General features: G+C 43.8%; 2 gene segments (V, D, J or C); both read left to right on the top strand.

Moving 5' to 3' along the window:
• LOC131273808 (immunoglobulin kappa variable 3-11-like) overlaps positions 1 to 25,618 on the top strand; it is a 911,457-nt gene that overhangs the window by 719,881 nt on the left and 165,958 nt on the right.
• On the top strand, positions 1,148 to 9,924 carry LOC101429891 (immunoglobulin kappa variable 3-11-like). The segment is given in 3 exon segments: positions 1,148 to 1,206; positions 1,395 to 1,741; positions 9,811 to 9,924. Coding segments are annotated over 3 exon segments (510 nt in total).

Below are 25,618 nucleotides of genomic sequence, written 5' to 3' on the forward strand. Positions count from 1 at the left end.
CTGGTACTCCTTTTTGTATTAGGATTATAATAATGGCTGTTATGAATAACCTGACTTTTGAATGAGAGAGGATGGGAGATAAACCCAACAAAATACAGGGTTCTTCTATCTCAGTTTGTTGGTCCTATGAGGGCTCACTTACCTTGTCAACTAGGTGACAGCACCTGCAGGACTGGGGCGGTGCTTTCCAGGAAGCTTTGTTATGCTCTAAACCAGCATTCACTCTATGGTGCTATTTCTGCCATAGCTGGGATTCACAGTCCTGGAATCAATGGGTGGAAATGCGAGGGGCACCACTCACTAATACCTTAGTTATCCACAGAATAGTGTCCTATGCCTAGAAGTGTTCATGATATTGTTATCTGCATAGTTCTAAAAGTATCATTAGTTTTGGGTAGGAGTAAATGAACTGTTGTATCAGACCTTCGCAGCTGAAGCTATTTTACCTATGACCTCTAGGTGGAGGTGTTACACTTCAGGTCTGCTAATCACTACATTAGTGATTTTAGAAAGTGATCGGCTTAAATGACAGTCCTAAGGGTGACTTGTAAGTATTTGGTGACTCATTTCTGGGAGTAATACTGTATTAAGGGCAATACAGAGGACTTGTTTTGGATATATTAAGTGAGGTTCCTTTGGGATATTGAAGAGGAGCTTCAAATATCTGTTTAAAATTTAGAATAGACTGAGATAGATACAGACCACATGCACTACATCTTAATCTATCCAATGATATGAGTATATCCCACCTAGATTTTGGCACCATATTTATAACATTTAATTAAGTTCTGATATTACACATACAGATGCATGTATTTTATTAGAAATTCATTTTGTTTTCAAGATGGCTGCAATTAATTTGAAAGAACACAACTGCTGATAAAATATTTCATTTTCTGAATTGTGCTGAATATTTTTAAAAGTTGTGGTGTTAGTTGATGTCTCGCCTTTTGCAGGAGTGTAGTTACATTTCCTGTGGTCATGGTATTTTTATCTCTTTCCATTATTTATCCTCACAACTCACTGCACAGGTACGTTAGACTTTATACTCTCTATTGATTTGCATATGCTCCTTAGGGACTTGGTTGTCTGCTCAGAGCTCTATTAATGCAGTTTCCCTGGAAATGGGGACTGAGTACATCAGGCGGGTGAGCAAGATGATGCCACATTCCCAACTGCTTGTCCTGCTGGTGTTCTGGGCCTCAGGTGAGAGGTTTAGAAGGGTATTTATTATCTTTATAAATTTTGAGAATGGTTTTAACATGCAGAATGAGCAAATCTAAATAATCTAAAGCAAATCTGAATATATATGATAAATAAGTAAACCTCCATTTAGATACATATTTTATACATTTGTGGTTGAATGTATGCTCTATGTTCTTTTCTGGTTTCAGGTGCCCATGGGGACATCGTGCTGACCCAGTCTCCAGGCTCTGTGGCTGCATCTGCAGGAGACACTGTCACCCTCAAGTGCAAGGCCAGTCAGAGTGTTAGCAGCTACTTAGCCTGGTACCACCAGAAACCAGGACAGGCTCCTAAACTGCTCATCTATGATGCATCCAACGGGCCATCTGGGGTCCCTGATCGATTCAGTGGCAGTGGGTCTGGGACAGATTTCACTCTCACCATCAGCAGACTCCAACCTGAAGATCTGGGACATTATTACTGTCAGCAACGTAGCAGCTATCCTCCCACAGTGCTTCAACCTCGAACACAAACCTCCCCCCAGGGCTGTAGGGCAGTGAGTCTTGCAGCACCAGCTGCTTCTTCTTCAGATAAACTTGAATATATTTGTGTCCCTCATCTGTATGAGAAACCACATCCTTTAGGGGACTGTACCGTAGAAATCTTTTTTTTATTGGGGAGATCAAAGGACAGGGTGAATTGACCGTCTAGGCTAGGGTCTTCTAAATTACAGCCTGATTGATTGATTCTCTCTTCACTGTATCTCCTTAATTTTTAAAATTCACCATCTTCTTTCCTTATCCCTTCCATCTTCTCCTTCTCCCCCATGATCCTCCAACTCGGTTCCTTCCCAAGATTAAATCCTTGAACCTTCCTATTCAAAGCTTCCCCTGTGGAAGGTCATTTACCTCCTTTACTCTTTCCTTCACTGGACCCTTTGCCATCCATGTCTTTCTTTTCCTTTTCACAAAAGATGCTTTGATTTGCTACTCTAACTTCTTTTTTAATTTAGATAGCTATTTTCATTTCTTATTACCATCAAACAGTAACTGTGGGTGCCTTAATATACTATACTCATTGAAGAATGCTTAGGTTATAAGGGATGATGCTCAGCTAGTGACATATGTTGATTTCAGTTTGGCCTTTGTTCTGTGGCTGGAATTGAAAGCGCCACTTTCAAAATATGGGGGAGGAAGAGACGGTTGGGCACCAACTTCAGCTACTAATGAGTAAATTTGGTGGACAAAAATATAACCCTCAGAACAGCTAAACTTTGAAATTTTTCAAGTGAGAAAGAGTCCGGTAACTGGCATCTTAACTCAGTGCCTGGCAGAGAGGAAGCTGGGAGGAATGAAATTCACAGTGCTAGTAGGAACCGGCTTCATTCCATCCAGGCCATATTGCAGTTCTAGCCTAGGCCCCAGCCCCACCTCTACAGGGAGGAAGCTGAGGGACCTGAGGCAGCCTCTCTAGGAAATTACTGGCCAAGTCTCAGAGGCAGTCGATCAACCAATGTTGGCAATGCAAGTCACCCAGGAGCAATTCTGTGGCTAGAATTGGAAGCTCCATTCCCAAAAACAGGGGAGGAGGAAATGTTAGGCCACTGCTTGCAGCTACTGATTAGTACATTTGGCTGGCTAAAGTATAACGCTAAGAACATCTTAAGTTTGAAACTATTGAAGTCATGGAGAGGCTGTTGCTTTCCATTTTGACCCTTTCCCCAGCATGTGACCAAATCATACTGAAGAAAAATCACAGTGACTCTAGTAACCAGTTTTTTTTTTCACCCAAATCACCCTGCAACCTTAGCTCAGACTTCAGCCCCAACTCTGGCAGGCAGGAGGCTGTCGGACCCTGCACAAGCCTATCCAGTTAATGAACAGTACATTTGGCTGCAAAGACTGAATAATCAGAATTCTACTGGGGCAACTGTGGTCATCTTTGGACCTGAACCGCATAGATTGTTGCCCACACCTACAGCTCCACCCCTACCCAAGGCAAGGGAGAAAGGGGTGTGAAGCTTCATCAGTTTCTCTAGGCAGCTACAGTCTAGGCCTGCACAACTTGTATTATTCCACATAGCTGGGACTTTGTCCCTACCCCTGGCAAAGGAGAAAGTTGGGAGAAGCTTCCTTGGTACCTGGTGCAATGAGCACAGCTTCAGCCTCCATATCTTGTAACACCAACTACATCCTTGGCTCCTACTGCACAACCAGCAAGGGAGAAAGGGCAGGAAGCCTGAAACTAATGAGAAAAACTACACCCAGAGTAAATACTCTAGTAAGCCAGATACCAAGACACGACCAAAAATTATAATCCACACCAAGAAACAGGAAGATATGGCCCAGTTAAAAGAACAAGATAAGCCTCCAGATGACATAAAGAAGGTGAGACAACTAATCATAAATATGCAAACAAATCTCCTTAATACATTCAATGAGATGGCTAAAGAGATTAAGGATATTAAGAAGACACTGGAAGAGAACAAAGTAAAATTTGAAGGCATACATTGGAAAAAGCAGATCTTATGGGAATGAATGGTGCAATATGTCAAATTAAAAAATATTGGAATCACAAATAGCAGATTTGAGGAAGCAAAAGAAATGATTGGTTAGCTTAAAAATTGACCTCTGAAAGTGAACATAGAAATGAACGGATGAAGAAAAGAATGGAAAAAATTGAACAAGGTCTCAGGGAACTAATGACATGAAAAATCATGAACACATACATGTCATGGGTATCCCAGAAGTAGAAGGGAAGGGAAAGGGGATAAAACTAATATCTGAGGAAACAATGTTAGAAAATTTCCCAATCCTATTGAAGGACATAGATATCCATGTCTAAGGAGCCCAATGTACTCCCATTCAAAATAATCCAAATAGACCAACTTCAAGACACACACTCATCAAAATGTCAAATGCCAAAGACAAAGTGAGAATTCTGAGAACAAGATAAAAGCAATGCAAAAAAATAAGGATACCCAATAAGATGGAGTACTGATTTCTCACAAGAAACCATGGAGACAAGAAGACAGTGGTATGATATATTTGTGATACTACAAGAGAAAAACCTCCATTTGAGCATCCCTCAATCAGAGGATACATAGGAGGGACTTCTGGATTTGTTCCTCGTTTTTTAGTGTTTTTAAATTTTTGTACTTATTTTTTCTTTAGTTAGGTCAGTAAATTATTCAGGCAGGGAAGGAAGAGAAATGAGAGAAAAAAATATATCATGGGTCCCAAGTAGAAAAGAAGGGGCTGACAAATGATAAAGTGAGCTAATTTACAGACTATAATTTCCCATTATAGATTATAAATGCCCAGGTTTTACTAGCATGTTCATCCATGTGGGGGATGTTAGAACTTGAAAGATAAAAAGGGTGAGTATAGAGTGAAGGGTCCTGAGAAATTATGTGTGATTGAGAGGCAAGATTCAGCACCCTTATGAGGTGAGTGCTCATAAATTTAAAGTGAGACAAGTTAGAACGTTTCTCCAGTCACAGAGACATGGATATGGGCATGTGAAGTGTGGGGTTTTTACCATGGGTAGCGTTTTGCTGGATAAAGATAATAAAATACAGAAAGGGCAAGTGATTTCTTGATGTGTGTAAGGGAATCATTATTAAGCAGCATCACAGAATTTAATCTGGGTAAGGAGGGAAGTGAGAATATGAGGCATTAGGGAAAATGAAAATAGATTTGTTAAAATATATTTTTCAGAAAAAGTAAAATCATGATTTTCCTAAGGATATAAAAAATTTGTGTTAAAATTTCTATTTTACTCATATGATATGAGGGAACCAGACAGAGATTATAACTTGTTGAAAGGAAAACTCAATACAGCACAGATCTATATGGAATACAGGAATGTAAAGATGAATTACAAATGGAGACAAAATGATATTTTAAAGAAAAAAATCAGATATATATTTTTATTCATTTAAATTCATACTGAAGAGGAATGTTCCAATATTGCAAAGGGTTAGAGTGTTCAATTTGATTTTATCTTATTCCTAAAGAGTTCTTCCCCTTTCAATTTTTAAATATCAGTTTTACTGCTACATATTTTAAACAAATAAATTTTATTGATACATGCTAATAAAACATACAATTCACCCAAATTGTACAATCAATGGTATTTGGCTTAATTACATATTTGTGCATTCATCACTACAATCATTATTAGAGCATTTATAGACTCTAATAATGATTGTTAGGTGAGTCTGCAGGGAACCTCTGGTTCAGGCAGAGTTTGGTGTACAACAGGGACACTGGAGATTTCATGGCTTACTTTGTCCTTTCCTAGAGATCCTGAGAAGCAGCTGGGGGCAGATAACCCCACTCAACCCTCCAATTAGCTGGGTTCCATCACTCTTCCTACAAAAGTCAGAGGACCTGGAGGTAGAGTGGGAGCTCATCTCCCTAAGCACCAGGAACTGCAGTGAGACACTACTGCATCATGTCACCCAGGGACAGTTGTGCCTACCAGAGGGGTGCTGTGAGCATGCCCATCCCAGTAGGAGGGAAAGGAGGGAAGGGGGCAGTGGGCACCACCTTGAGGAATCCACCTCAGCTTCCTGAAAGGCAAGTCAGAGGAGAAAAGAGCTGTGGTACCTGCACTGTGCACCTAGCACACAGGAGAGGAAATCTCAGAGAAGCAGGGTAAGAGAGGATACAGAGATAATATTTGTCTATTGTTTGTCCCTTCCAGTAAAACAAAAGCTTTATGAGGTCAGGGCTTCTGTTTTATTTGTTCCTAAGTTGGTGTTCTAAGTATAGAAGTGATCCTGATGTTGTTTGCATAAGTCTAAAAATATCAGTAATTTTGGGTGGTAGTAAATGAAGAACCTGCTCTATGACAACTTTGGAGCTGAGGCCATTTTACTTATCACCAGTAAGTGGAGGGGTTACACTTTAGGATACTAATCACTTTGTTATTTGACAAACTGACCTAAAGGACAGTGCTAAGGGTGACATCTAAGCATCTTGTTGCTTATTTTCAAAGACAGCATTTGCTCTGAGGGTATATGATGAAGAACTGGAGAGGAGTTAGCAGCAATTCTTCTGGGATTCAGGTCTCAACCAGCACATGAATACTTCAAAGACATAAGACTCTGAGAGATATATTTAATAGGTGTATTTAAAATTATAGGTTCACATAAAGGATTAGAAGAATCATGAGTAGTTAGTTGTATTATCTATGAGTATAGCTTTGTTATATTGGAGAAGTAGATTATTACGTATTACCAAATAAGGCCCACCAAAGAGGTGGTGCTCATGAGGCTGTGTTCCTTGCCTCTGGTTTGAAGTTTTGTCTTTTGTAATGGTTAGATTCATGTGTCAACTTGTCCAGGTAATGGCACCCATTTGTTGAAGCAAGAGCTGGCCTAATTGTTACAGTGCAGATTTAAATCATCAGTAAATTGCAAGCAGCCCGAAGAGAGAATGTCTCTACTTCAGCCTGCCAGGTTCTTCTGGGAAATACGTGAAAAACTTTCTTTGGAGCTCCCAGCATGCAGTGCTTTACCCAATTTGGATGTGTGCATCCCCACAGTCATGTAAGACAATTTTATAAACTCTTCTAATATTTTTAGGTTGGTGCAAAATGGATTGTGGTTTTGGATTGTGAATTTTAGATCATTATAACTAGGCTCAAACACATCTTTCTTAATCAAAATAGAAATCATTACAATCAGCACATTTTTATTTATTCCTGTAGCATAAATATCTGTGCTTTTGAAATTGATGAACACTTGGAAAGCATTTTCTGAATCCTGCTGGTTGTTGAAGTGTTTTTTCTGCCAAAAGTTGTTGAGATGCTTGAAGAACTGGCAGTCAATTGGTAAGAAGTTGTGTGAAAAAGGCAGATGAGGCAAAACGTCATAGCCCAATTCATTCAACTTTTGAAGCATTGGTTGTGTGACATGCAGTCAAGCACTGTCATGGAGATTTGGGCCCTTTCTGCAGGCTACAGGCATGGCAATTTTCAGTGTATCTCATGGATTTGCTGAGAATGCTTCACAGATGTAATGGTTTCACCAGGATTCATAAAGCTATGGTGGATCAGACTGGAAGCAGATGAACAAACAGTGACCAAGACCAGTTTTTGGTGCAAGTTCTTTTTTGTTTTTTGTTTTTTTTGTAGATGTGAACAAACTTTATTTATACTGTGCCAAGGAGTCGGACAGGGGTCCAGTCTCAGAACATCTAGAATAGCCTCTTGGTGCCAGCAGCCTTGGTGAATTTGAGCATGTTGAAGTGCAAGGTCTTGCTCATGGGCCGGCACTCGCCCACACGGTGCTAATTTGCCTTTAGGAAGTGCTTGGAGCTTCTTCTTGGTCTAGCAACTCAGATGGTTGTCACGAGGTTGTTGTATAAAACCCACTTTTTGTTCCATGTCACAATCTGATGAAGAAATGATTTGTTTTTGCATAGAGTAAGAGAAGACAACCCTTCAAAACAACAATTTTTAAAAATTTTCAGTTAGCTCATGAGACACCCACTTATTAAGCTTTTTCACCTTTCCAATTTGCTTAAAATGCCATGGAAGGGCTGATGTTGAGTTCTTTATCAACTTCTGGTGCTGTTGTCTAAGGATCAGCTTTGATGATTGCTCTCAGTTGGACGTTGTCAACTTCTGGTGGCTGGGCACTATGCTCCTCATCTTCCAGGCTCTTATCTCCCTTGCAAAACTTCTTGACCCACCACTGCACTGTACATTAGTTTGCAGATCCTGACAAAATGCATTGCTGATCATGTGAGTTGTTTCTGCTGTTTTATGACCCATTTTGTACTCAAATAAGAAAATCGCTCAAATTTGCTTTTTGTCTAATATCATTTCCATAGTCTAAAATAAATATAAAATAAACAGCAATTAATAAGTCAATTGCAAAGAAATATAAAATGAAAAATTTACATTAAAACAATGTATAACATAATTACATTTATTTAACCATGTATGCCAATATCAAATGGCAATTTCAACAATGCAACACCACAATTAATTTTGCACCAAGTTAGTATTTACAGATAGCTCTTATCAGTTATGTTTCTCTTTAGACCGCTATAATATCTTTTTATTATCCACTCTGTAACAAAACAAACCTTTCTATTAGTTCCTCTCTGTTGCAGAAGGATAGATTCCACTTTTACTTTGGTTCATCTTTACTTTGGGATTTGTGCCTCTCTAGCACATAGTACATGGTAGGGTCCTTCAGGATAATGAACCCCACATGGGAAAATTCTTGACTGTCTTTTATCACTCAGACTCTTGTATAGCCCTGGAATCAGAGGTCAACTATTTTTACTGTCCTTGAATACCTTCAGGATAAAAATGGCTTTAGAGTTAAACATATTTTCGGTCCTTGACTTTTATAAAATTTGGACCCAAAGTTATACATTTTCTTCTCTTCCCCTCTACTCTTTCCTCTTCTTTTATTTAATGTTCTCTAGTCTTCTTTCTTTCCTCTGTTTTTCCCCCCAGAGTATATTATTATTATTTCACCAAGATTATTTTCAGAAACTGAACCCATTTATATCCATGTATTTGGGAAATTACTGGTAAACTCACAAGTGGGAAGACACATTGCTGCAAAATCAGAAGGGTGAACTATTTAAGAGTTCTGCTAAATGGCAGGGGGACTTGTAACCATGCAAAACTTCCTTGTTTATCCTTCCTTCCACCTATGCCAGCACAAAGATTCTTTTAAAGAAACACAATTTTAAAAGGAAATCCTTGATGTGAAAGGGATTTTAAGATGCCCCAAAACATGATCTAGGAATTCACTTTTCCTGCTGAACATGAGTATTCCCAAGCATTGATATAGAGCAAGTGGCCTAGATAAAAGCTCTCAACAAGATGAAAAATCCAGCAGGTGTGCTCAAGGGCATCACTTCTGGTAAGTAGTTGTGAGCTGCTCTTGTAGGGCACAAAATCACAGAGCTGTGCAGGTTTCTGTTCAGGTCCTTCTGTCCTTGGACATATTAACATGGTCTCTGCCAAGTCAATGCTGTAGCTGCAGGGAGCAATGGAAACTATATGGTAATTAAAATACAACAAAATAATATCAGAAACCAAGTTTTTCTCTTTTAATTAAAATAAAAAAGAAAATTATTCCTATGCACTTCTTGTCAAATGACAAATTGAAGATCGTTCAGACGGTGCACTGACTGATATCCTGGTGTGCTGAGTCTCTCCTCTGAGGAGAAGAAGGTAAAAGGGACTCCAATACAGAAAGAAAATTCAGAAAATGTAATGATGGTCATTGGATTCAGGTGAATCAAGGGCATTGCCCTCTCATCTAGATGGTTGTGAATTTCTCAAGAAGATATCTAAAACATACAAGATTGCTCTATTCATCCTTAGCATTCTGTTTGCAATCAGCTTAATTGTTGGGACATGAGATCAGAAGGAGGTTTTTTAAACATGGTGACATCAGGGCATCTGAACATGAACAGAAGCACAGACGTCATTGTGCATTTCAGCTCCATGTACAAGACCCATGCAGTTCATCAGCTTGCTTCCCTTGGATTGTACAGGAGGTAGGTCATTAGCAAGAAATTGCAGAGGAAACCCTCTTTTCTACTATTTCAATGATGAAAGTTTCTTGTTCCATTCAAATTACAGGTGTTTCTGGATAAATTTTTCAGAGTGTCCCAGGAACTTAGACCACTAGGGAAATGGTGTCAACTTAAGAGCAGCTTCCCAGAAGAAAAGCGCATCTACAGGGATGAAGGATGATAGCATGGATCCAGTCTGTTACACAAATGAAATTGCACGGGCCACTTTACCAGTAAAGCAGGAGACCACCAACTGTTTGCCAAAAGTCTTGGGGAGCAGGTAGCAGCATGTGGCCCCCACAGATGTCCCCACACATGACAGCACAGCAGGTTGCCCAGCTGAAACACTGAGCAGCTGGACCCTGGTAAGATGAATCCCTGTTTGTAGAGGTAGGAGCTGCAGAAGGAAGAAAACAGAGGCCTGGTGCTCCTTCCTGGGTTCTTAAAGGACTTTATGTCTGAAGGAACCACACTGACCTGCTGCCAGCTTCCTTGGCCCAGCCCTGACTTTGCTTGGTCAGTCATTTTGAAAGCAATTTTAGGTCAGAGATGCAGCTGGCAGAGACCAGAAGGAGGTGAACTGGGGGCACAGGTCAACATCAGCAAACCCACCAGCCTAAATATATTTTTAACTTAAAGTAAAAGCTCTTCATTAAATCTGATACTTGTTTGTAGTTTTAGAGATTCTAAGTTTGTATTAAAGCTTCTGAGTTGTCACAAAATTAGACTCTTTGTGTTGATATTTTAAACTCTTATTTCCATTGATTAGTTCACCACTCACTGCCCATACATTTTCTCCACGTGCACTGTTTTCTTTCCATAGGCTCCCCCAGGACAAGGTCAGCTTCTCAGATTCTATAAAAATGATCACTTTTCAATGTCAACTGGGAAGTTTTGTGCAGGCAGTTTCAGTAAGATGTTCTCAAAGATGCAGATCCTCATGTCCCTGCTCATCTGGATTTCTGGTGAAAACTTTAAAAGTGCCTCAATGTCTTCAGAATAACATCTTTGAAGAATTCAGATTTTAAAATGCAGTGGACATAATACCTCTTTCCAAAATAGCCCATTTATGTGCTGTTATTTAATTAGATATCATTAGAAAGCACATTTAAAATGATGCGCTTAATCTGTCTCTGATAAAGTGGTAGGGATGTGTGTCATTGTCCATTCTGATGCAGGGTCCAGTGGTGACATTGTGATGATCCAGTCTCTAGCCTCCATGGCTGTGTCTCCAGGAGACACCATCACCATCAGCTGCAAGCCCAGTCAGAGTATGAGCAGAAGCATAGACTGGTACCAGCAGAAACCAGGACAGGCTCCTAAACTGCTCATCTATTACGCATCAGCCCAAGCATCTGGAGTCCCCGATCGATTCAGTGGCAGAGGTTCTGGAACAGATTTCACGCTCACTATCACCAAGCTGCAGGTTGGAGATGGAGGACATTATCACTGTCAGCAGGATAGCAGCCTTCCTCCCACAGAGCTTCAGCCTCCAGCACAAACCCCCTCCCTTGCCGGCCTGTAGGTGTTTCCTTGCTGCACCAGCTGTTTCCTCCCCCCACAGCGCTGTGCATGCACACTTCCTCTGTCTGCCCAAGAAGCTGTGTCTCCTGACTCATTCCTTAGAGTGCAGTTCCAGGGCAATGTTAAGAACTTGGTCTTTTCTGGAAGACTTTGGGTGAGATTGTATTTATTTGCATCTTGTCTCTCTTTTTCTTTGTTAGTCTAGTTAGAGGTTTGTCAATTTTATTGATCTTCCAAAAGAACCAGCTTTTGTTTATTTTCCCTATTGCTTTTTGTTCTCAATTTCATTTATTTCTGCTCTAATCTTTCTTATTTCTTTCCCTCTGCTTGCTTGGGATTGGTTTGCTGTTATTTTTCTAGTTTCTTAGTGGTTCAGTTGAATCTTTGACTTTAACTCTTTATTCCTTTTTAATATACGCATTTAGGGCTATAAATTTCCCTCTCAAGGTTGCCTTCGCTGAATCACATAAGGTTTGATAAATTGTGTTCTCATTTTCATTTTTCTAAATATATTTACTGATTTCATTTGCAATTTCTTCCTTGACCCATTGATGATTTAGGAGTGTGTTGTTTAGCCTGTACACATTTGCTTTACTTTTTTGCTGACTACTATTTCCAGTTCAGTTCCATTATGATCGGAGAAGAAGCTTTGTATAATTTCAATTTTTTATATTTATTGAGAGCTGCATTGTGCCCCAACATGTGGTCTATTCTAGAGAAAGATCCATGGGCACTTGAGAAGAATGTATAACCCGCTGAGTTTTGATGCAGTGTTCTGTACATGTCTGTTAGGTCTAACTTTTTATCGCATTGTTCAAGTTCTCTATTTTCTTGTTGATCTTCTGTCTAGTTATTCTGTCTAATGATGTGAGTGCTGTTTGAAGTCTCCAATGATTATGGTAGAGATGTCTATTTCTCCCTTCAGGTTTCCCAGAGTTTGTCTCATGTATTTTGTGGCATAGATGCTTATGGCTATTATATCTTCCTGAAGTATTGTCCCTTTTCTTAATATATGACCTTCTGTATCTCATAACTTTTTGGCATTTAAAGTCTTTTGTTGTCTGATAATAGTATAGCTACCCCTGCTTTATCTGGTTACTGTTTGCATGGAGTCTCTTTTTCCAACCTTGCACTTCCAGCTGGTTTGTATCCCTGGGTCTAAGGTGAGCAGCATATGAGCATATGGATGGCTCATGCTTTTTTATCCATTCTGTCAGCCTGTATCATTTGATTGGGGAGTTTAATCCATTCACATTCAATGATATTACTGTAGATGCATTATTTACTTCATTTAATTCTTTGGTTTTCATATGTCATATCTTATTTTGTCTTTTTACTCTTTTGGTTATCCTTTCTGCTATTCTTTCTTCTACACTATCCTAAAAACCTGTCTTACTTGTCTTTTTCTATCAGATTCTAAGGTTTCCTTTATTATTTCCTACAAAGGTGGATTCTTTTTGGCAAACTCTCTTAGTTTCTGTTTGTTTGTGAATATTTTATACTCACCTTCATATTTGAAGGACAATTTTATTGGATAGAGAATTCTCAGCTGGCATTTTTTCTCTTTTACTGTCCTAATTGTATCATACTGCTGTCTTCTTGCCTCCATGGTTTCTGAAGAGAAATCTTTGTTATGTTTTACTGGACATGCCTTGTACATGATGCTTTGCTTCTCTCCTGCTCTTCTAGAATTTTCTCTTTATCTTTGACATTTGACATTTTGAGTAGTATATGTCTTGTAGTAAGACTATTTGGATTTATTCTGATTGGGGTATGAAATGCTTCTTGAACATGTAAGTTCATTTATTTTATGAGAGTTGGGAAATATTCAGCTATTATTTCCTCAAAATACTCTTTCTGCCCCTTTCTCCTTCTCTTTTCCTCTGTACACCCATGACACATACATTGTAGCATTTTGTGTTGTCACTCAACTCTCTGAACTCCTGTTCAATTTTTTCCCCAATCTTTGCTCTCTTCAATTTTAGCTATTCTGTCTTTGGTATCACTTACTCCTTCTTCTTTCATTTTGAGTCTGCTGTTGTATGCCTCAAGTATGTTTTTGATCTCACCTATTTTGTCTTTCCTTCCCATGAGCTCTGTTACTTTTCTGTTCAGGATTTCAATTTCTTCCCTGTGATTGTTCAATACCTTCTTGAAGTCATTTATCTCTTTAATCATATTGTATTCTAATTCATTAATTTTGCGGCGGCTTGCTCAGTCGGTAGAGGTGGGGTCTGGCTGCGGACGAGGGGTCGGTCCAGCTCTGGACGAGGGGTCGGTCCCGCTTGGGACGAGGGGTCGGTCCGGCAGCAGACGAGGGATCGGTCTCACAAGGGGTTGCGCGGTTCGGCTGACGGGGTCGCCCGGCGAAGCCGGCGACGAAGGGGTCGCCCGGAGAAGCAGGCGACGAACTGGGGACAAGGGAGGCCAGGCCCTTGTCGGGGGCTCTCAGGACTGGAGGGCGCACGGCAGAAGAACTACCGCGGAGACAAGGTAAACATGCAAGTCCACTTTACTGAGGGAGAGGCAACAGTTTTATAGGGGCTGGGGAAGGCTGACCGGTCGAAGCCATGCCCTGTTCCGATTGGTCGCCGGCGAAAGGTCAGTGGGCGGCACTGGACGGGGGAGGGGCGGCGGCCAGGGACCGGCCGTCGCTGCTGCTGGGGGAAGGTGCAGGGTCCAGGGATTGGTGGCTGCCGCTGCTGGGGTGGAGGGCAGACCCGAGTCTCCCGCCCACGCCTGGCCGTCGCTGCTGTCGGGGGAAGGGAAAAGGGCAGGCTGGATTTTTCCACCCACACCTGGCTGTTGCTGCTGTCGGGGGAGGGGAAAAGGGCGGGCTGGATCCCTCCGCCCACACCTGGCCGCTGCCGCTGTCGGGGGAGGGGAAAAGGGCAGACTGGAATCCCCCACCCTGCGCCTGCGCAGGGAGAAAGAAGGCATCGTGTGGCGCCATCCGGGAGGAGGGGCGGCCGCGGAAGCATGGCTGCCAAGAAGGGGAGACCCGAGGGCACTCTGCGCCCATGCCCAGCTTCCTTCAGGGGTGGCGGTGAGTTCGACCAGCCACCCTATTATGGGGGCAGCGGCTTGGCCTACCGCGGCCGCTCCCCCACCAGGCCAGCAAACCACGCTTCAGCCCGAGGGGTGACCGCATTTCCCCCTTCTTTTCAAATAAGGACCAGGATGGCAGCAGCAAGTAGCTGAGGCCCAAGAGGCAGTAAGCAATGAGGGAAGCGGGGCTGAAGAGGGAGGTGAGTATGCCGGGGATAAATGTACAATTTGGGGGGCAGTATCTTGCCGTTGCAAGCAAGGGTGGCCAATGTCCAATTCTTGTTGATCTCGGTGACTATAAGGTCCATCTGCTTGTTAAAAGTCCAGGATGACAGCGCGTTACAGGTAGTTGATCTCTTCTTGGCGGCAAAGAGCAGTAGAGGCAGACTGTGTGATGGTCTGGAGGATCGCAGCGGTGAGGACAAGTCGCGTCAGGGCACCAGCGACGGTTGTGGCGGCAGCGTCGGGAGTGGTGGAGACGTAGGCGAGGACAATAAGAAGGCCAAAGTCTTCACGGGTGCGAGAGAGGCCGATGTTAATGGGGCGGGCCGACATGGGGCGGCCCAATCTGCAACGCAGTAGGGGTTCAAGCGAAAAAAGGAGGGGGGCAGGGGACGAGAAAGGACGCTTTGGATGGCTGAGAAGAGGAGTGAGGTCGAGACAGGAGGAAGCTCCGCAGAAGTATGGGGAGCTGTTAAAAGCAGAAACGTTATTAGATGCTAGAAAGCAGGCCGCAGGCCGGGGAAAGCAGGTTGCGGGCCGTTTCGCGGGGCTGGAGCTGCTTGAGAGCGATGGCGGCATGGGGGGCCGTGGTTACAATCTTCTGGGGTGGTAGTGGCTAGACAGATGGCGGAAAATATTATCAAGAAAGCAAAGGTTATGAGAAAGATAGTATTAAAGGCTGTGGGGGAAGTGAGAAGATCATTTAGAGGATAGGGTTGAGAATGGTATGTTTAAGACAGAAGCTTTGTGGTTTGTAGGAGACTGCTTTATAAACGAAGGAGAATGAGGGCAGTAAATATAGTAACGATAGATAGGAAGATGACAGTGAGGAGGAGTCTTTGTTTAAGGTTCCAATCGTCCGGCGCAACAGTGGCTAGGCCGATAGCGAGGGGTATTGCTAAGTAGACAATGGCTGCAAAGACAAAATCATCCTCTGTTTCCTTAAGAATAACTTTTCTTTAAATACTTAGTAGCATGCAATATTAGAAACCGTTTCCTAAAAGCAAGTTGGCAGGGGAGCTTGGTTGCTGTTAATCTTTCCTGTTATAAAATTACCTTTTATTATTATTATCATCAATTTAGTTTTATATATATATATTTAAGAATGACCTTTTGGAATTAGCCATTTAATACCTTAATGTAAACTATTGAAGATAAATTTTATCTTTACAGAACACATTCCCCCACGTAAAGTTATCACAATACCTTTTACACTTGCCGCATGCAAATTAAGTTTCAAGAGTTTATGAAAAATTAGCCATCTTACTTTAGGACAAAATACGTCTTTTTGCAAAACTTATTACATTTCCGTTAGCATTTTTACAAACTTTTAACCTTTTTAATATTCATATAAGTTTTACATTCTTTATATTATCCTGTGAAGAAAAATAAGTTATTCATTTTAATCTAGGCAAGAACAACTTTTTATGAAGACGTACAGTTAATTTTGTTAATTAAGACTTACAATTTTTTTAATTGTAGATATCTTATTAACATTGAAACTTATGTATTAATATAATAAACTTAAGTATTAATATAAGCGCTTATTTAAATTTTGGCCATTTGAATAGAGCTCTTTTAAAGATTTCTAGTAATTTATATTTACCATCCGGAGGTATCACAATATACGTTGACATTGAACGAACAGACAGACAAACACAGAACAATTACAACACATTAACAGAAATATATAATTTATTTACAGTTGACTCATAATTCTTACTTTCTTGGTATAGCTGCTTTTAAATCCTTGTTTATATAGCATATCATAGATTATACCCTTTAAGATTTCTTCTGGACTTCATGTTGCCTGTAATAAGCCAGGAGGGAATCTTTTACCTTCCTGCTCCACAGCAAAAGTGACCCTATCTATAAGGTGAGTATAGGTGTCCGGGTCCCAAAGCTGACACGTGGTAAGCCACAGATTAAAGGGGAGAAGAAGGTCCCAATATACTTGAAGCTGTTTGAAAGAGATCTTACACCGCTGAGTGTCTAGGAGACCGGCGAGGGCCCGAACTTGTGGGGCTTGCTTAGCAGATAGGATGTTACCCATTGCTAATGGCCTTTTGGAGCCGATAAGAAAAGGGGCCCTTACCTTGAGAGCGCGGCGATGGGAGCCGACGTGCGCGGTGAGACGAGGGGTCGGAGCCGGTGGGGCTCCGACGGTGGTCGCGGGCCAAGAGAAGGCCCCGACGAGGGGAGGGCGGGACGACGAGCAGTGGAGCAAGGCAAAGGGGAGCAAGCGTGGAGGGGAGGAGGCAGAGGTGAAGGCAGGGGTGGAGGTGCTCAGGCACGCGCTCCTGAGAGTTTTATTGGCGCCTCTTAATCATAGCGGGTCGGTATAAGCCCCCGACATGGAAGGAGAAAGCCATCCAGTGATTCTCCCAGACCGCCGTGGATCGTATGAGGTCACCAAGGTTCAGGAGCAGCAATGCAGAGCGAAAAGATAGGGGTGAGAAGAGAGGAGAGTGTAGGGCTGTGGTAGGATTACTTCAGACGTGCAAGCGCGCGCTCCCGAGAAATCCAAGGCTCCTCTTAATCATAGCGGGTCGGTATAAGCCCCCGACATGGAAGGAGAAAGCCATCCAGCGATTCTCCCAGACCGCCGTGGATCATATGAGGTAGCCAAGGCTCAGGTAGCAGCAATGTTGCACGAGAGAAGTCCCAAGGTGAGAAGAGAGGAGGGCGTAGGGCTGTGGTAGGATTACTTCAGACGTGCAAGCGCGCGCTCCCGAGAAATCCAAGGCTCCTCTTAATCATAGCGGGTCGGTATAAGCCCCCGACATGGAAGGAGAAAGCCATCCAGTGATTCTCCCAGACCGCCGTGGATCATATGAGGTAGCCAAGGCTCAGGTAGCAGCAATGTTGCATGAGAGAAGTCCCAAGGTGAGACGAGAGGAGGGGGGGGGGCGTCAGGTTATGGAGTGAGGCTGTGGTGGAGTTGCCTTGCCCCACGTTGGGCGCCAGCTGCGGCGGCTTGCTCGGTCGGTAGAGGTGGGGTCTGGCTGCGGACGAGGGGTCGGTCCAACTCTGGACGAGGGGTCAGTCCCGCTTGGGACGAGGGGTCGGTCCCACTTGGGATGAGGGGTCGGTCCGGCAGCAGACGAGGGATCGGTCTCACAAGGGGTTGCGCGGTTCGGCTGATGGGGTCGCCCGGCGAAGCCGGCGACGAAGGGGTCGCCCGGAGAAGCAGGCGACGAACTGGGGACAAGGGAGGCCAGGCCCTTGTCGGGGGCTCTCAGGACTGGAGGGCGCACGGCAGAAGAACTACCGTGGAGACAAGGTAAACACGCAAGTCCACTTTACTGAGGGAGAGGCAACAGTTTTATAGGGGCTGGGGAAGGCTGACCGGTCAAAGCCACGCCCTGTTCCGATTGGTCGCCAGCGAAAGGTCAGTGGGCGGCACTGGACGGGGGAGGGGCGGCGGCCAGGGACCGGCCGTCGCTGCTGCTGGGGGAAGGTGCAGGGTCCAGGGATTGGTGGCTGCCGCTGCTGGGGTGGAGGGCAGACCCGAGTCTCCCACCCACGCCTGGCCGTCGCTGCTGTCGGGGGAAGGGAAAAGGGCAGGCTGGATTTTTCCACCCACACCTGGCTGTTGCTGCTGTCGGGGGAGGGGAAAAGGGCGGGCTGGATCCCTCCGCCCACACCTGGCCGCTGCCGCTGTCGGGGGAGGGGAAAAGGGCAGACTGGAATCCCCCCCCTGCGCCTGCGCAGGGAGAAAGAAGGCATCGTGTGGCGCCATCCGGGAGGAGGGGCGGCCGCGGAAGCATGGCTGCCGAGAAGGGGAGACCCGAGGGCACTCTGCGCCCATGCCGAGCTTCCTTCAGGGGTGGCGGTGAGTTCGACCAGCCACCCTATTATGGGGGCAGCGGCTTGGCCTACCGCGGCCGCTCCCCCGCCAGGCCAGCAAACCACGCTTCAGCCGGAGGGGTGACCGCAAATTTTATTTTGGAAATTTGTGTGCCTCTCACTGATTAGTTCTCTCAAAATTTGCACCTCTTCTGGGGCCTTAATATTTTTTTTTCTCATGCCATTTCTTCTATTTTCTTAGTATGGCTCATTTTTTTGCAGATGTTAGGCATCTGATTAGGATGTAGTTTCCTCAGCTGCTCCATTTCTTTCTCATTTGTAGATATTTAATTGCAGAAGACTGTGTGTTATCACTGCTCTTTGATTCTTGGCTCACGTAGGTTGCTAGGATTGTCCTACTGGTTGATCAAAGCTGGGCACTGGACCAGAAATTGGCTGTAGATTTGATTCTTAGGACCTTGGGAAAAGAGGCTAAAGAGGCCAGAAAAAGCCTCTTGTACTTATTTTAATTTTCTTGAGTGCAATTCCTTGGTCTTCTGGCAGATGGCACTCTTTGGCACTTCTCAGTTCATTGCCTGGTTGGAGTGTACTTGTTGCAACACAGACTGGATCAATGTGACAGAGCTTCCTGTCTGGAGGCTATGAGACTTGTACTCCAAACTTTCTCTGTGATAGTTCTCCAGCTCTCTCTGGCAGCCCCCTCCTTTTCTCAGATCAGAAACATTGCTACTCCCCTCTTAGTCCTCAACCATCAGTGGCTCTTTAGTAGTTGAGGAGATTAAGAGGGTCATAAATATTTAGCCCCTTGCCTGCTCCAAAGCAAACAATGGTGCAGCCCCACCTGGCTTGGAAGGGCTCCTGGGACACAGTGTTGCAGCAAACCCAGGAGTTCTGAGTGGCAGTAAAACCCAAATGACACTCGGAATGGCAGAGGAAGAGATTTATCACATGCAGACCTAGAGGAGAGTCAGTCTCCAAATTTTGACCCCCATTTTTCAATTTTCATGGTTTTATATAGAGTTCTATGTGGGACTAGCATGGCTCTGGCTCATTGGCTAATGCATTGCTAGGTGAAATTTTCCAAGCAGAGTTACAGAAGCAGAAACAGGAGGGGTTCATTAGATAGTCTTTTGCAATGCCATACTCTCGTGGGTTGATTTACAGAAGTTGTTTGCAGGAGTGGATCATTAGATAGTCTGCTGCAAGGTCATGCTATCATGGGCTGATTTATAGATGTGGGGGGCTGGAGTGGCTCGTTAGTTTTCTGCAAGGTTATGATTTTTATTTCTCACCATTTACCCCCTTAGATGCCCTTATAATTTTTATAGGACATCACTCATGCTAAGTGGGAAAACAACTTAAGGTATCAAAGCGTTTTACAAGGCACAAGTACATTATTTAGATTAGTATCCTTTTAACTACCCTCCAGTCTCTGAAAGATGTATTTGATAGTTCAGTTCCAAACAGAAAGCTGAGAAGTCTGAAGTGGAGCATGAACTACAGGGAACAGGAGTCCATCTAGTCAGGTGTCGGTTTTTCTCCGTGGCTCCAGGCAAATTGGATTTTCAAGGTACAGTCAGGTACAGGGTGGGTTATCCAGTCATTTTGTTTTTCATTGGAATGTGCTCTTTTAATTCTGGTATCATGAATCCAAGGGACTATACCTGAAAGTTTGAGAGTAGTGGGGTTTACAAGGTTAACAGTATGTGGGTCCTTCCAGGTGGCCTGGAGGGGCCCTTTTTCCTTGTGTTTTTAGTCAAACTAGATCTCCAGGTAAGAGTAGGTGTATGTGTTGACAATGGGTGGAATCCTGAGACAGAACAGTTTTGTGTATTTGGGCTAGTTTTTTTTTAACTGCTGGAGGGTGGAACTTGGCCAGTTTCTCCAAGGAATCTGAGATTTTTCATGAAGGCTTGAATAATTGGGGGTGGTTATCTAAACAGGGTTTCAAAAGGTGAATAGCCTGCCTGTCCAGAGGTGCATCTGACTCTAAGGAGGGTTAATGGGAGAAGATCAACCCATGGAAGGCAGTTTCTTAATAGAACTTTGCTAGGGTGGTTTTGAGAGCTTGCTTTATGTGTTTTACTTTCCCTGAGCTCTGGGGCCTATATGCTGTGTGGAGTTTCCGCTGAATTTTAAAAAAACTTTGCTAGCTCTTGGACGATGGCGGCAAACAAAGGCTGGGCCATTGTTGCTGCCTATGGATATTCTGTGCTGAAACTATTCTGGAACTATTTCTCAGAGCAAAGCTTTCGTTACTACTCTTCCTTTTTCACTGTGGGTGGGAAAGGCTTTGACTGAGCTCGAGAAGGTGCACATTATTACAAGTAAGTACCTATACCCTCGACTTGCTTTTATTTCTGTAAAGTCCATTTTTAAATCTTCAAAAGGGGCAGTTCCTGTGTGTTGGACGCTGACTGGGGCCTGGGAGCATTGAGAAGGGTTTATTTTAGCAAAGGTCTGGCATTGGCTGCTAACAGTGGTGCAGAGTGAGATCATCCAGGCAGTGTAGTAATATTTCCCAAGCATGTCTCCTAAAGCAGTCTTTCCCAGGTGGGTGAACTGGTGGTATTGTTGAACAAGGGTGTCAGTGGCATCCTTTGGTATGAAGACTCAGCTATCTGGGAGTAGCCAGTCTCCCTCTGGGGTCTCATGCCCTCCTTCTCCCTTTGCCCACTCCTGTTCCTTCCAGATATAGTTTAATTTCTCAATGTGTTGCCTTAGAAGGGACAGGTGAAGTGTTGGCAGCATGACCTGCAGTTTGGGGGCTTTCTTGGCTGCCTGTCAATCCATTTCATTGGCTAGTGTATTTCCTTTGGTTACTGCATCTGTTCCCTTTTGTTTTCCCCAACATGGGATGACAGTGACCCTGCTTGGTTTCTGGATTGCCTCCAGTAGTTGAAGGATTTCCTTTTTATTTTTTATTTCTTCCCCCCTTGCAGTTTAGTGTCCTCTCTACTTATAAACTGCTACATGGATATGCACAGTAGTGAATGCATACTTAAAATCAGTGTAAATGTTTACCATTTGCCTGGCAGCCAGTTGTAGGGCTTGAATTAGCACCTACACTTCTGCTTGTTGTGCAGACCACTCTTTAGGTAGGGGAGCTGCTTCTATTACTTGTTGAGCTATGGTGAGTGCATATCTAGCAAGCCTCTCTCCACCTCTGATAAAACTGCTGCTGTCTGTGTATTGAGTTTGATCTGGGCAAGGAAGTGTCCTGTCCTGGAGGTCAGGGTGACTCACATACAGCTCTTCTGTTACTTCTGTGTTCAGGAGTTCCTTTTTCGGTTGGCAGGAAAGTGGCAGGATTCAGGATGACGTGGCTTGTACTGTTATTCTGGGATTTTCACAAAGCAGGCCTTGGTAATGAGTAAGCGTGGGGTTGGATAGCCAATGGTGACTGTGTGAGTTAATTAAAGTGGTGACAGCATGTGGTACCATGACATGAACAGTTTTCCCAAGGGTGAGCTTGTTGACTTCTTTGAAAAGGACTACTGTTGCTGCTAAAGCCCTCTGGCAGGGAGGCCAACTGGCAGGTACAGGATTTAACTGTTTTGATAGATAGGCAATAGGTCTCTGCCAGGGGTACACTGTTTGAGTGAGGACTCCTAGCTTCACCTTGTTTTGCTCACACACAAACATGTTAAGATCCTGAGATACATCCCAAAGTCCTAGGGCAAGGGTCTGGCTGTACTGTTTTTTAATTTCTTTGAAGGCTTTATGTTGGGTTATACACCAGTTGAGTGGTTCTTTTACCAGGCCCATGAGGACTTCATAAAAGGATTTAGCCATAGCCACAAAACCAGGGATCCAGATGTAAAAGAATCCTGCCACCCCCAGAAATTCACAGAGCTTTCTTTTAGTGGTAGGTGTTGGGATAGTACAAATTACCTTCTTTCATTTTGGTCTGAATGTCCAATGCCCTTTTGAGATGATGAACCTACATTGTCACTAGCCAAGCTGAGCTTTTTCGAAGACACTTTATAGCCAGGTTGCATTAGAAGTGATAGAAAGCCTCGAGTTCCCACTCAGCAATTTTCTTCCATTTTGCTAGCCAATAGGAGGTCATTTACATATTGAAGGAGAGTACATTTTAAGTCCTCCTATGTGTAGGTTGTGAAATCTGCCAGCAGGGCTTTTCCAAAGAGCATGGGGAAGTTTTTGAAGCCCTGCAGGAGCTGAGTCTAAATTACTTGAGTCTTTTGATGAGTTTTGGGATTTTCTCATTCAAAAGCAAATTGATACTGGCTCTGGGGAGCTACCCGCAGGCAGAAAAAAAGTGTCCATTAAGTTCATACAGTAAACTAGGTAGCCCCAGGTGGTAACTGTCCCATTATGGGGTTTAGGTTCAGAAAGACAAGGTACAGGGTGATGGTAGAATTGATTATGGCTCACAAGTCTTGGACAGGTCGATATCCCATCAGGCTTTTTACTGGTAGTTGATGGTTCCAGGGTGAAGTATTCCCCCTTTTTTGGTGGCCTTCCTTGATTGCTTGGGTCTGGAATCCCTAGAGCTGCTGCTAACAGGGAGAACTGCTATTTCATTCACTTTTTCACTTTCTTTTCAGCAGTTTCATGCCAATTGATGAATACTTGGCAATTTCAAGGAGCTGAAGATGTTCATCCGTGTGAACCCATGTAGGTTCTGAAGTTTCTGTTTGATATCTGATGCATCCTAGTTGATGAAAGCATTGTTGACCATTCTCTGACTTTCTGGGCCCTCTAGGTTGAAGGGGTTGTAGATCCTGGAGGCCTTGCAGAGTCACTCATAGAAATCTCCTGGAGGTTTTTCAGATTTTGAGTGATGGAGGCCATTTTGGACATGTTTGTGGGCCACCTCAATCCTTCCCATACCCCTCTCAGATGGCCTTCTCAATACCCCTGCAGGGCAGCCCGTCCCTGATCTGTGTTAAAATCCCAGGCTGGTAGAGCTTCCAGTGCCAATTCTTGGGCTCATTCCTCTGGCTCCAAGACACCTGTGGGGGCCTGTTCTCACAACCACTCTCTGGATTCTGAGGATCTGATGTTTCTCTTCCATTTTGAACAGACTTACGAGGAGTTGGTGGCCATTATCCTAAGTGGGATGGTGCATTTTGAAAATGGACTCCATGAGGTCAATAAGAGCCTGAGGCTTTTCTGAATATGAAGGGGTGTGATGCATCCAGTTTAAGAGGTTCATAGTTATGAAAAGCTGATAAAACAGGATTGGCCTCCCGTGTTGGACTGTCCCATCTACACTGACCTGGGTTGGACCCTGTGTTTCATGGAGGGACATCTGAAGTGTGGGCTGTCCTGATAGAAATCTTCTTGCCAAAGGGGTTTCAGGATCTCCCTTGGTGGGAGTTAAAGGCCTAGGGAGACTGAAGGTGGAGTCATCTCTGGGAAACCTGCTTGTGGAGGCTCCGGGGTAGGGAGATGTCCCAGAATCACTGGAACATATGGCAGGTGTAATCTTTCTCTGAAGATCTTTGTAAAATAATAGGTTTTTGAGGTCTTCCCATTTGAGTTACTAGGATCCTACTCTTACCCTTCCTTCCAACACACAATCAAACCCAAGGGTGTAGGGCTTGAGAGATTTCTAACTAGGAATTGATGTAGGGAAACTGATCATGTGGCTGGGAGTCCTAGTGATTTCCTGACAAACTTCACAAAACTTGGCTGTCTCTTGGCTTCCCTCTGAGGGCCAGTTAACACTAAATTTAGGCCACTCCAATTCACACAGTGTCTGGAGAGTTCGGCAGGACATACAGTTACCATAATCCCTGGAAAAACCTTTCTTGAGGTTTTAAAAAAAAATACAATCTAAGGCTGTGTGTTTCACTGTGATAATCGCATTCCTGAACCTGTGTCACAGGACAATCAAAGGAGGGGAGTTCCTCATGAGGCCATTCAGATGCCCACCTGTCCATGTCACTCGCAGAACTTAGGCTTGTTTTAGCTAAGGCATCTGTGTAGAGTCTGGATTAGCATTTATGCCATAGGAGGTAGCTGTGGAGTGCAGCTTGCGGCCCACTCGGATTCTGATGAATGGATCCACAGACTGGATCACCAGAGTCAAGTTCTGCCATCCCCATCCATTCAATCAATCACTTAGGGGTTACACCATTCACCCAAGGGACTGTCATATCCTGGAATCTCGAGTTTCATGATTTTGGGAGGTGATCAGTCTCCCCTTCGATTTAAAGACAGGCTTGACTGAGCTCATAAACCTAGGGTCTCAGCATTCTGGCATCTTCTTATGTTTGTTCAATCCATGTCTCTACTGAGTCAGGCTGGGTCAGAGGACATGGCCCACAGGGATCCTTTCCCTGAAGCAGGCTCCATCAAGTGGACAGGTGGTACCACCTCATTTGTGGGGATCTCTGCCAATCCCAAACCATTGTCTTAAAGGTCCTGTTTGGTTGGGATTCCAAGTCAGGGAACCAACTGTTGCAGCAATGCCAGGAGTTCTGCACCTCAGAAGAAACCCAAGGCAGCACTCGGTGAGGCCAAGGAACAGATTTATACCATGTGGGCCCAGAGAAGAGTTAATCTCCAAATTCTGAGCCCCATTTTTCATTTTTCAGTTTTCATAGGATTATAAAAGATTTTTATGTGTGACAGGCATGGCTCTCTCTCATTGGCTAACACCTTATTCAGCAAAATTTTGCAAGTGGAGTTACAGAAACAGAGGGCAGAAGGGGTTCATTAATAGTCTTTTGCAAGGTTATGCTTTCATTGGCAGATTTACAGAAGGGAGGAGCAGGAGAGATACATTAGTCTCCTGCAAGACCATGCTCTTGCAGGCTGATTTACAGAAGTGGGTAACAAGAGTGGCTCATTAGATAGTCTCCTGCAATGCCATGCTCTCATGGGCTGATTTACAAAAGGGGGAACAATAGTGGCAAATGAGTTTTCTGCTAGGTTACACTTTTTATTTCTCAGCAACAGCAGACCAAATTTGTGGGTCAGAAGCTGAACCAGCCTTATGCTGTGTCCATCTGTCTCTGCTTTCCTGGGACAGTGGATCCCTCAAACCCACTTCATCTGTAGTCCCAGGCCCAGGGGCCTGAGAGTTCTAAAGTGTCTTTAGGGTGGGGCATGGGCCTGGCAGCAGTAGCAGCTGGTTTCAACTCATTTCTGTCACCACAATTTCCTTCCTACATCCCTCTCTCCTCTGGGCAGTGTTCAGCCTTTGCCTTATATCCTAAACTCTAGAAGAGCTTTTTGACAAAGCATATAGTGGCCTGTATCCATCATTACAATATTAAGCATAAGAATTCTAATGG

The sequence above is a fragment of the Dasypus novemcinctus genome, chromosome 17 (assembly GCF_030445035.2).
Source record: "Dasypus novemcinctus isolate mDasNov1 chromosome 17, mDasNov1.1.hap2, whole genome shotgun sequence".
Lineage (NCBI taxonomy): Eukaryota > Metazoa > Chordata > Mammalia > Cingulata > Dasypodidae > Dasypus > Dasypus novemcinctus.